This window comes from Octodon degus, unplaced genomic scaffold (genome assembly GCF_000260255.1).
Source record: "Octodon degus isolate 3935 unplaced genomic scaffold, OctDeg1.0 scaffold00079, whole genome shotgun sequence".
NCBI lineage: Eukaryota > Metazoa > Chordata > Mammalia > Rodentia > Octodontidae > Octodon > Octodon degus.
In genome coordinates, this window is record NW_004524655.1 from 5,363,128 (window position 1) to 5,376,019 (window position 12,892).

The following is a 12,892-nucleotide window of genomic DNA, read 5'->3' on the forward strand; positions in this document are numbered from 1 at the left end:
TTCCCTGGCTTTCCTTTCAGACAAACTCCTTACTTTGGATGTTAGAATACCATGTCTGACAGCTCTGCACACTGACCCCAAGTGTGTGCAAAGTTGTGTCTGTCTTACCCACTAGACACTACGCTTCCAGAGGTGAGGCTGCCTCAGCCTCATTCATTGCTGTATCTGCCACCCCAGTATAAAGAAGATGCTTGGTAACTGTTGGGACAAGTGGCTGAAGCAGAAAACCCATCAACGAGTCCATGACGAGGTTTCTCATCAGACTGGGGCTCTGACATAAAAAGGCCTTCAGGAAAGGCAGACAGCATGAAGCAGGAAGGGAGGAAGAAACCGAGAGTGACAGAGTCTGGGGCACACGCCTTCTGCACAGCAGACAGCGAGCCTCAAATCCAGCAGAGTGTCACCAGTGGGAACACAGGCCCAGGGTGACAAGAGCCTTCAAGATTTTAAGAGCCAAAGCTTTTCAATTGTTATATAAAATCTATCAATTTTAAAATATAGACCACACACACAGCTAGCTAACTAAAAATGCATCTATGAGCTGAATGTTGTGCTTTATGTGTTCTGTAATGCAGGCGTGCTCCCCAAACCTTATTTTCTATACCTAAAATGGTCTGTCACTTACACGTGATATTACATTTCTCCCTTTCAAATGCACTTGAAAACATTTTTATCTGATTCTCTAAGAAAACATTTCCAACCCTTCGTATGTATCCCAGTATACCCAACACGTTATCTATTTCTCTTATTTATCCCCTTTACTCCTTCAGTAGGATATTCTCAACAAGGGTGGAGCTTGTAACTATGGTCTATTCACAAACTGAATCCAAAACCCTCATTCCTCAAGTTAGAATTACTGTCTGACGTGTAGTAGGTGCCCAGCAATATCTTCCTGGCAAGAGAAGAAGGTGCTTACAGCTGTGTTGTGGTTTAAATATAAAGTATCACCATGGACTGAACCACTCTGCAACCATGAGCCAAAATAAATTGCCCTCCCTGTAATCATGGATTTTAGGCATTTGGTCATACAGATGGAAAGCTGACAAATACAGTTGCTTCTTATTGTTCACTTTATCCCTATCTTTCTGCTTTTCCTTTAGCACCTATGAGGAGGAGAAGTTTAAGAAGTTGGGAACTGGCCCATTCATTCCGATCTACAGCTGCATCCTTTTGCCCTTCCTACCCGAGGCTCACGTGTAAGCAGCCTCCCCTCCTGTTCATCTGCCTTGCTAGCTTATAAATGGAAGTTGAGTTCAAATGGCTCCACAAGCTAATGTGCTGGGAGCTGTTGAACTGTTCCTTTGTCCCCTTCAAAGGATTTGGAGCCTGAAGCCGACAAAACTATCTAGGGCATAAAAAAAAACAGAAAGTAGACGCAGTGGTTCAGACCTAGGTAGCAAATCAGTTGGAAGAGACTCATCACACTCTTTACCAAGCCAGACACTCTGATATCAAATGTTTTGTAAGACTTGATCAAATGTATCTATAGCCCTTGCCATGCATATGTAAGACCATCTCAGCCAAAGCTCAGGGGACATGATTTCCCCTCAAGACTCATGGAACTATTTTTCCAAGGAGTTTCTGTGGTCTGATGCCCCTAAACACCAGCTCCTCCTTGTACAGTACACAGAGGCCTATCAGCTCTCTGAAGAACATTCTTGCCTTCTAAAACCTTGAGATCTTGTTCCCCTTGTGTCTCTTCCAAAGAATTACGACTCCAATTTTTTTTCCCACCAGTTAGCACTTTTCAACTGGAAGATCAGCAGTGTAAGCTTTTGACTTTGGGGCATGGTTTCTCAGCCTCAGCACTATTGGTATTTTGGAAGCAACAGTTCTTCGTCAGAAAGGGTTGTCCTGTGTGTCACAGTGTGCTTAGCAGCCATAGACTGTAGAAACCAGAAACTCTAACTCCCCCAAGCTGTGACAATCAAAAAGATCTCTAGAGGTGGCTGAATGTCCTCTAGGTACAAAACTACTCCCCTGAGCCCCTCAGTGAGAATCACTGCTTTAGAGCAATAAATTCCTTTAGACCAATAGTGCAATGGACTCGACTTCTCCAACTACTCATCTGTCGGGTAGTTGTCCAGGGTGTTCTCAGTCCTATGGCCACTGCTGACCCCTCCCTCAACGATATTCCATTCAGTCTTCTCAGCAACCCTGTTGTTCAGGTGTTTTGTTACCCCTTCTCTGCAGATAAGGAAGCACAAGCTCAGAGTGGTCTACTTACCTGCCCTTGGACACAATACCCAGTGTTGCCATGAAATTGGGCTTTTTTCTTTGAGAGGTAAAGGACCTATGTAGTCTTTATTGACTAATACAAGAGATTTGCCACAGCCATCCTTTAGGCTAACTTAGGTCAAACAACCATCTTAATGTGTAAAAATATATTTATTTTTTCTAATAACTATCAACTAATACATTTAACAAATATCTCTAATCATATATACTGTCATTCCAGGCTCATTGTGCTGCATTCATAACTATCTCTTTCCCTGAAAATAAGATCTAGCTAAGAGGTCCTCAGCCTCAGAACCCAGAGATCAAAAGTACCATCCATGACCAGCCCATCACTGCTGTCTCGTTGTGTGGTTCTTCTGTAAGGCAGGCAGGGCAACAGTCATCTGCTGGAGCAGGCATGTTTGATATCCAGTTTTCAAAGCTGATCATTTTTCAGCCAGGATTTTTTTTATTGTTTATTGATACAATTTCAATATACATAATGATCACCTGGAAAAAAATTTTAGCCAATTGTTCCTCAGACAGAGGACTAATATCTAGAACATATAAAGAACTGAAAAAACTATCAGACCTCCCCCTCCCAAATGTAAAGACACAATTAGACTTTGAGTCAGCTCGGTCTGGCCTTAGAGCCCAATCTTTTATCACCACGTATCACACAGAATGTCTTTCCCATGCCCTTGCCTGTGATGGGCTCATGGCTTCTTTGCAAAGGCAAGTCCCCCATGCTTGAAGAGATAAATCACACCAGAGTGAAATCCTAAAACAAGGTGGCAGGCAAAGAAGTCATTAGTAAGAGCGCTGAGTCCCTAAGTAGAAGATGCAGCCATCATAAGAACCATTGTCCTCATTATCAGCAGCAGCGATGTATGGTACACGGCCTCATTCTCCCCCAGTAGTCCAGGCTGTGATGAGCCCCATCATGTACCACTTTCCTCCTACTTCCCCTTGATTGGTATTATGATTGATTTCTTGGTAGACCTACTTGTTCAGGGCCCTTCCAACCAGCAGCCTAAGCTTGATGTTCTGAAAACATCTTGCAAAACTAGACCTTGTTTTTTCTCATAAGGCTATTTGCACTGTTTCCTGCCTCTCTCCTGGACAAGTCCACTGAAACCAAAGAGTTTTCATTTGCATCAGAATCATCTGAAGATGTGGTGGGGGAGGAAATCCATCTTCCTTCCCTATCCTGTCTAGTCACTTTTTCTGAATACATTGAAACTTAAACCAGCCATTAAATGACTGTGGGGAGAGCAAAGGCTAGAGAAGGGCAGAATTTGCAAAGGTCTCCCAACAGGAATCTTGGTCTTGTGACTCCAAGTCATGGCCTTATACAGGCATGTTAGGTAGGAGCATTAGTCAGCTTTTCTATCGCTAGGCATAATACTCAACTCTTACAAGGTAAAGGAGAGGTTTAATGTGGCTCATGGTTCACGGAATTCAGTCCATGGCTGACTGGCTCCAAGGCAGAGACAGCAATGTGGAAGCACAGGGCAGAGGACAGCTGCTCACTTCATGGTAGTCAGGAAGCAAAGATCTAAGGGAGGAGCTGGGGACAAGAATACACCCTTCCATTATATTTTAGGGAAGGGTCTATAGGGTGTTCAGGGTCCACTACTAGATTGGATTTGTAGTAATCTGCCTGTTTATGGCCTCCTAAGAGCTGGGATTACAGGCACATGCCACCAGGCCCAGTCTCAATTGCAGTCTCAGCACGCCCCAGGGTTAGGGCTGACATGTCAGGCCCAGGGATCAAACCCCCAACCCCTGTGCCTGCTTGCAAGCACTTTAATCCACTGAGCTATTTGGTCAGCCCTAAGACTCCACCTCCTAATGACACATTAAGTTATGAACTCATGAGTACAACATTAAGTATAGTGTTCCTAATCCACTCACCTTCTCAAAGCCCCACTTCTGAACCCAGGAGACTCTGGGAAGACATCCTAGATCTAAACCATAACAGTAGGCTATTATTGCTATTGTCATTGCTACAGCAGATGTTGTGCTTATTTGTTACATCCTTAAAGGGCCAGACAGTAAATATCTTTGGCTTAAATGCTTAACTTTGCCATTGTAATATAAAAGCTGCAGTGATGGGCTGTACTGGCTGTGTTCCAATAAAACTGTCGTGAGAAAAAGAGATGAGGGACCCACTGTTTATAGCCTCCCAACCCCTGCCCTAGGCTGGAGACTGTCCTTTCTTCTCCTTGATGACACAAAGGCCTGGCCTCACTTGATGGTTACTGAATCAGTAACATAGTGCTATATTACAACCGACTCGATTCAACCAGAAATGCTTAAAACAGCAATGCTTTATTGCTACTCCAAGTCTCCTGGCTAGCTGGGTGGTTCTGCTGGTCCGGGCTGGCACTGGCTTGGCTGCTCCTGGTTGAGTTTGCTTAGCTGTGTGCTCCCAGCTGATGCCTGAGCTGGAGGTCAGCTGATCTAGGACAGCCTCATTCACAAGCTTGTGAGCCTTGGGCTCAGAATAGAAGACAGAGTGACCCTTCTGCCACATTCTACTGGCCAGGCAAGTCCTCAGGCCACCCCAGATACAAAGAGCAGGAAAAACCCATCTCTTGATAGAGGGAAAGGAGTGAAGTCACCTTTCAAAGTGTGCAAAGAAGAGGACCGAGGATGGAGAGGGCAGGGCAATTTTATAATTAGTCTACCAAAAGGCATCAAGGCAGGCCCTGTCTTATCAGTTTTGGAACTTTCAGTCATCACAGCAAATGTGAATCGGAGCTTTGTCAGCCCTCCGTCCCCAGTGTGACTCATCCCCAAACTGACTGCTAATTCTGAACGCAGCTAAGTGTGGTGGTTCATGCCTACCATCCCAGCCTTCTGGGAGGCTGAGACAGGAGGATCTCAAGTTTAAAGACAGCCTAGGTGACTGAACAAGACCCCATCTCAAAATAAAAAATGAAATGTCTGGGGAGATGTAGCTCAGTGCAAAGGCCTTGGATTCAATCTCTAGTATTACAAATAATAATGATGATGATAATAATTCTGAATGGACTGCTTCAAAATCAATTCTTTAAAACTGGGAGGAGATGTTGTGTGGAAAGGAGACAGTGGCCCCTGTTTCTCCTCTGGGGTGATGTAGTTGTCCCCTAGAGCCTTTTGTGAGCAACTGTGAGGAAAATCAGTGCTAGCCATCCATGTCCAGATTTGCCCTTGGCCAACAGCATGGGACACTTGAGTGGCTTTGCACACAGTATCTGTGTTCCTCTAGACAAGAAAAGAAAGCTGTTCTCTTGGCAGGGATGTTTTCACCCACTGCTGTGTTCTGCTTGGCACAGCGGCTTCAATTGCGAGGCAGCTCACTCTGCTGACCACTAGCGTTCGTCAAGTTCTGAGCTCCAGCTCTGTGCAAGCAGGCTTTGGGCATCTGTCTTCCATGTTTTCTCCTCATCTGCCCTGCATTTAAGCAAATAAGTACTTTCTTTTTTAATCCTATAAAAATCCAAGATATTGTACTATGCCCTGGCACATGATTAGATGAATCTGTTTCACCACAGATTAGATGAATCATCATTGAGTTTCGATTCATTATAAACAGAAAAGGTCCAGACCCACTGAATGAAACTTGACAAAAAGGAAAGCCTCTGCCTTACTGCAAGAGGCAACGTTAACACTGAAGTCAGAGCACATATCTGGGAGCAAAACTACCCAGACTCTGACTCCAACTTCACCAATCGCTGGCTTTGTGCCTGTGAGCAGGTTCGTGACTCTATGTCTCGGTTTGCTTATCTGCAAAATGGAGATGATAATGGTAATGTCACATGGACTTTTTTCAGGATGAACTTAGTTCAAGGATGTTGAGCATTTAAAACAGTGTTCAGGAGAGAAATGGCTCCCTATGGGAACCATTTATTGTTACTTTGATTATTTTGTTTTATTGTTCCTGTCACCCCAGTGGCTGCGCCTGTGAGAACTGTGACCCCAAGTTAATAGCTTGAGACAATGTCAGACCTAAACCAGTTCATCCTGACCAACTCTTATCCAGAAGCCAGAACTATGTTGAGCCCCATCGGTGCCCAGGGCACTGAATGGGAGGGGCAGGGTATGGTGAGGCTCTGCAGCTTGTAAGCTTATGGGCTGGAGGGACAGAGAATCAGGCAGTCATAACAGACCAGTGTGGGGACAGGGGACACTCTGTGGGGGTGGGAACACTACAGAAGGTACTCAGAGAGCACCTAACCCAGCCCTATAGCAATCAAGGAAGGCTTCCTGTTGGAAGTGATACCTGAGCTGACACCTGGTCACTAAAAGCCAGAGAAGGAAGAGGAGTAGGGACATAGATCAAGAGCGAAAACAGTGCTACACACTTCCCTCACCCTCACCTTAATCTTATGATTACTACAATCAGGACTACAATGGTACTACATTACAATTATGACGGTACCACAATTATCACCACTTTGCAGATGACAAAACTGAAGCTCCAGGAAGTTAGGTCATGTGGCCAGGGCCATGTGGACCTAGTCAATGTCAAAACCAAAATTTTAACTTTGAGAGTGTGGTGAACTTCAGCAATAGAGAGAGATCATCCTGGGCTGCAACTGGGAAAAGTAGAGACTGGAGAGGTGGCCATGGGTCCCTGAGTGTGCTGTTGTGTCCAATTGCTTGGGGCTGCTACAGCAGGGCAGCAGGGTGGGTGACTTACACAGTTGTGCAAAGGTCTGGGATTGGAAGCACAAGCTCGGGCGTGGTCAGTATTGGTTCCCAGGAGGCCTTTCTCCTTGCCTTCCAGCCTTCTCAACATCTGCTCACATGGGCTTTCTCCTGCCTGCCGTCTCTGAGAGTCCAGATTTCATATCAGGACCCCTGTCACTGAGTTGGAGCCACTTTAATACTTAATTTTAACTTAGTCACTCTGTTTTTGTGGTACTGAGGATTAAACTCAGGGCTTCTGCACTGAGCTACGTCTCCTAGCCTCTTTTTTTTTGAGACAAGTTCTCGCTAAGTTCCTAAATTGTCCATGCTGGACACAAACTTGTAAGCCTACCTCTTTAAAGTTCTGTTTCCAAAAGCCAGCCAAATAGCTCAGTGGACTGAAGCACCTGCAAGCAGGCACAGGGGCCAGGGGTTCAATCTCTGGGCCTGCCGTATCGGCCCTACCCCCAAGGCATGCTGAGACAGCGATTGAGACTCGGTGTGGTAGTGCACGCCTGTAATCGCAGCTCTTAGGAGGCTATAAACAGGAGGATCACTACAAGTCTAATCTAGTAGTGAGACCCTGAACACCCTGTAGACCCTTCCCTAAAATACAAAAAAATAACAAAATAAAGTTCTTTTTCCAAATATAGTCACAGTTGGGTATCTTGGGGCTAAAATATCAACCTAAGAATGTTAAGGGTTCATACTTAAGCCTATGACAGAGGGTTTGGGGAGTTGGAAGATATTGATCACAGGAAGACAAGGGTCAGGTTTATATCAACTCATGTCATCTACAGAAATGAATATAATGGTCACAAGCCCCACGTCCTCACCACTAAGTAAAGCCCACCTCAACAACTGGCTCCTTCTGCTTCTTCCCTGACTCACCCTACGCTCTGCAGAGCCCAGGCCAAGGTGGCTCTGTGTGGGGAAACAAAAGCAAGGCCTCTCCCTGACCTCTCGCAGCTTCCTGGGGTCATGGAGAGGGCCTCACACCTGGTACATGGAGCCTGTTGGTTGCAGGCTGGATATGCCTAGATGCCCAGAGCCACCTAGACTCTGTTCACATATAGGTCTCCAGATGACCTTAAGGAGAGGAAAGTAACCATAACAGGAAGAGACAGGAGCTTTAAATTAAAAGTGGGGGAATAGTAGGTGCTTGCTGAATAATTTGCAGATGGAAATTAGTTTGCTTCTGTCCAGATCTCCAGAGAGATTGAGAAAGAGAGACTGAGAGGGATTGAGGGAGAGAGACACAGAGACAGAGAGAGATTTAGACAGAGAGAGAGATTGAGGGAAAGAGATTCAGAGATTGAGAAAGAGAGACTGAAATTGAGAGATTGAGAGAGGAGACAGACAGACAGACAGACAGACAGACAGACAGACAGACAGACAGACAGACTGAGTTATTGACCTTTAGTTTTCCTAAGACCCCTGGAAGCACAACCACCACAGGCCAAGGAAGTAAAGTAAAGGGTGAGGACAGCTCCCCTTTATGCTGGATGAAGTGGACACCTCTCTCTCTCTGTCTCTTTGTCTCTTTGTCTCTGTCTCTGTCTCTCTCTGTCTCTGCCTGTCTCTCTCTCTCTCTCTCTCTCTCTCTCTCTCTCCCCACTCTCACCCCCACCCCGTCAGCTCCATCCTTGGATGAGTGGAGAAATCACAAAGGATAAGGTTGTTTCCAACTTCTTTCCAGAAAAAACACAGGCATATACTTACCTGGCAGGGGAGATACCATGATCACAAAGGTGGTTTTCCCAGGGCGAGGCTTATCCATTGCACTCCGGATGTGCTGACCCCTGCGATTTCCCCAAATGCGGGAAACTCGACTGCATAGTTTGTGGTAGTGGGGGACTGCGTTCGCGCTTTCCCCTGTTAAAAAATAAAAAAATAAAAAAATAAAAAAAAAACAGGCAGCAGGTTCACACACCCCTGACCTTGATCCCAGGGTGACCACCACATTGGCCTCCTGAGCACATAAAGCCTGGTCCTTTGGGGTATATTACCCTTGGTTCAAAACCTCTCTAAGCCCAGCTGTGTGACCTCAGGTAACCTCTCTGACCCTCAGATCACCCCTCTGTAAAGAGGAGGTGAGAACAGTACCCTTCATAGGGGAGTGTTGAGAGGATTAAATGAGATATTCAGACATCATCTCTGTCACCAACAAGCTGGATAATGTTCCACACAGTAATTGACTTCTCAGATCCCCATTTTTCCTCCTATAAAATGTAGATAATAATTGTATGGTAACAACAATAAGCTTGTCTTCTGAATGGTTAACAACCTAAATTTGCAGACCAAATTAGAGAAAAAGAAGGGCTGCAAGGAAAGCCCAACATTTTGGCGCTAGCCTTCCAAGGTCAATTAAGACTCAGGACATATGAGAACTTGTACTGTACATCATGTAACTTGGTAGTGTCCCAAATTTTCTGATCAAGGAGATTATGGGGCCAAAGAGGAAAGTGATCGATGACATAGAGTGGGCCTAAGGAGAGTCACATGGAGAGAAAACATTCTCTCTGGCTTTCACAGAGAGCACATTGGCCAAGCAATGGCTGTGACTCATCCACATGGCTGCACTGACAAAGGTTCTACAATCTGAGGTACAGGATCTCAGGATAAATCCTGAGGGGATTTCACTGACCTTATCAGACCCAAAAGCTACAACTCTTGTTGCATAGGTCCTGCTTTACCTTGGTCTTAACCATCCAGCAGAAAAGTATAAAAACAAAGTATAAGAAGTAAAGCCATGGTGTTATGTTGAGCAGTAGGGGACTCAGGTCAACAATTTCTGACATTGCCTGTCAAGTGGAAGACCCAATACTATCATGGACTACTGAACTCTTTTAGAATATTTTGCTGAGTTAACACTCCTATAATATTCAAATAACGGAACTAAACAAAAAAGGGGATACAGATGAATGTCCATTTTGTATCTGTATATTCAAAGTGGTTAGGATAGATATATAATTACATTCCCTTAATGAATAGAAGGATTTGTTCTAATAGTGTTTGTAAATAGGATATCATGTCTGCATCTTGTACAGCAATTAACCACCAGGAAGAATGTATGCAATGTGTTAATTATTGAAACTGTCCTACCAATTTGATTTGAAACTGTCTCATTGCTATTTGTTTCTCAATAAAATTATGAAAAAAATTGAAATAAAATGTAGATAATAATTTATAGCTCAGTAGTAGGTTTGGGAGGAATGAAATAATATAGAAAAAGTACATTAGTCAATGCTTGAGTCATATAGATATTTAATATAGGCATCCAAGATATCAAAAAATGTGTATTAAATACCTTTTTTGGTTCTCTGAGACAGTCTTGCTCTGTAGATCAGGCAATGAACTCACAGAGACCTTCCTGCCTCTGCCTCCTGAGTATTGGCTGGGTTTACAGGCATGCTGGCCTTAGAATATTTTATCAGTGCTTTAGTTATATTTGCAAGTATCTTATTTAATGTAATTTTCTTCAACATCCAGCTACATTTTAAGGTGAATTTCTTAAAAACTTAAAGCAGTAGCTCAGATTATTAATCTGAAAAAAAATACAGTTAGTACACTAGCTTTCCTGTGTTCCCAGATTTTCTTCTGAGTCAGGATCTGCAGCTGGGGGTCCCCTCCACTGTGTCTCCCCACTATACACACAACACTCCCAGAGTATAGCACACAGTCATTTTGTTTCAAATCATGGTTCTGTCACCTGCTGGCCCAGAGGCTGGCATGCCTTTCCATTGTCCTCAGAGCCCAGAGTCTTCCTCTGCAAAGTGGGACCATCCCTTTGAGCTAGAGTGAATTTCATGGCATCTGTAACTTACAGGTGCCTGAGGGTGGTGCTGGGCTTCTAACAGCACAACTACTGCACTATTGCTGTTATTTTGAAGCATGCTGTTCCAACAGGATCCCTGTGTTCCCTCCCTCTGTCTTTGCAGTGAACCTCTCTTCCGCCAACTCTGCGCTCTCCACTGGCTTCTGGAGGCCCTGACCATTGACCACACCCACCACATCATGAAGCCTGTGATCACCTGCTTCAATACCAAGTATGGCTCTGCAGCCCCTGGCCTGACCATTAACCAACAGCAGCCCCTGGGGTGGGGAAGAGACTCCTGTCCATTGCTCCTCTCCCTTGCTGTTTTGCTAGGTGGGTGCTTTAGGAGTTCTGTGTGTTCTGCATGATTCCAACAGGGCTGGCAGCTATAAAATCCCATACCTCTGCCTCAAGTATCTCTTTCCCAGCTCTGCATCCAGCAACATCACATTGGGAGCTTGAAATCAAGCAGCTGTGGGGGGCGCATTTATATCCAGCAAGGGCCTGGCTATACCAGCGCACCAGCATCCATTTCTCTTCCACTCCTCTCATGACCCGGATCTTCTCAACATTTTCTTTTTTTTGTTATTGGGGGGAAGAAAGCTCCTGTGTGAGAGAGGGACAAGAGGGAGGCACGAGCGGGTTGTCCCACTACTGCTCCTTTTTATTCTTTGGTTTCTTTTCTTGCTTTTTTTTTTTTTTTTTTTTTTTAATGCCTTTAGTACAGGGTCTATAGGATCTCAGGATTCACTGCACAGATTGGACTCAGTGATTCTCCTGTTTTCAGCCTCCCAACTGCTGGGATTACAGGCGCACACCAGCACGCCCAGCCTCAATCACCACCGTCTCAGTGTGGCCTGGGGGCGGGGCCTGCACAGCACACTGGTGATTGAACCCCAGCTGTTGCGCTCTGCTTAAGCAGGCACTTTATTCCTCTGAGCCCTCTGGCTGGCCCTATTCTTTGCTTTCTGTTTGTTATGTTTTTCTATTTTATCTCACATGGGTGTGGGGGGGGGGGTGTATGCGTTTTGGTGGTGGGGGTGTTTTGTTTTGTTTGGGCTGCATTGTGTTTTGATATAGATTGGTGAACGTTTCTCCACTTGAATTCAAGAGAGTACTTGGAATTCAAGACCCTGGAAGAGCAGAGTTTGCCCAGCCAGAAGCTAAGAAAAACGTCAGGAGCTCCATCACTAGACGCGAGGGCTTGCGCGAACACTTTTAGGCCTCCACCGCTGGAACTGATTGTACACTGAGGGCAGAACAAAGAACAGACCCACATGTAGAGACACTGCTTTTTCAGGAAATCAAGGACCGGGATGCAGCTCAGTGGCACAAGGCCTGCCTGGCAGTCACAATGTCCTGAGTGTGAGTCCCGGTACCAAAAAAAAGGAAAGAAAAAAAGGAAGTCAAAAGCCTGTGAGAATGAGATGTCACATTTAAATGGCAAGGGAATACCCATCTCTGACAAAACTAAACAAAAAAAGGGGATATAATGAGGGATCATTTCATATCTGTATACACAAAACAGTTAAGGTAGCTATACAGCTACTTTCTCTTAATTCAATAAGAAGAAAGATTTGTACCAATAATGTTTGGATAGGACAGCATGTCTGCATCTTATACTATGAATAACCACTACAAAGACAACAATATGTGATGTATTAATTATTAAAACTGTCCTACTAATAGGTTTTGAAACTGTCTCATTGCTATTTGTTTCTCAATAAAATTAATTTTTAAAAAATGGGACAGAACCCTGGCTTGAGGAATTGGATTTGCACAATGAAAACCATGGGGTGAATTAAATAAAATATTCCCTGCTCCCTCACTCATGCCAACCACCTAGACCCTGAGAAACAATTTTACTGGGGTCCTGGCAGAGCCCTGCCTTCCAGCTGAAGTCAATGTTTTTCCTTTCCCAAAATCTGAGTCTTAATTAATCCCTTCCTACAGAAGACATTTAACCATCCATCCCTGAAATCCCTCCCCGTATCCCCACTTCATCTGTCGCGTCAGGACCCGGATCAACTACCTCCAAGTGTAATCACAAATGTAACTCATGCATCTACTGACAGATTAGTGACTTTAATTTATTTGGCAATTTGGGTTGGCATGAATTTAAAACCATAAGTTTCCTTCAATACAGTGATTTACAACTATTTTCCAAGCAATAGTAAT

At 44.6% G+C, this 12,892-nt stretch overlaps 1 protein-coding gene and 1 non-coding gene across 2 annotated transcripts in view; both read left to right on the forward strand.

The window, feature by feature from the left end:
• Positions 1 to 12,892, forward strand: part of Ccdc60 (coiled-coil domain containing 60) — a 112,531-nt gene that overhangs the window by 57,790 nt on the left and 41,849 nt on the right. The window contains exons 4-5 of the mRNA XM_023720933.1: positions 1,101 to 1,196; positions 10,839 to 10,946. Of these exons, the coding sequence (XP_023576701.1) occupies positions 1,101 to 1,196; positions 10,839 to 10,946 (204 nt within the window). The remainder of the gene's footprint in view (positions 1 to 1,100; positions 1,197 to 10,838; positions 10,947 to 12,892) is intronic.
• LOC111818118 lies at positions 8,612 to 8,775 on the forward strand. The gene has a single exon (XR_002822184.1). It is a non-coding gene; the product is annotated as a U1 spliceosomal RNA (small nuclear RNA).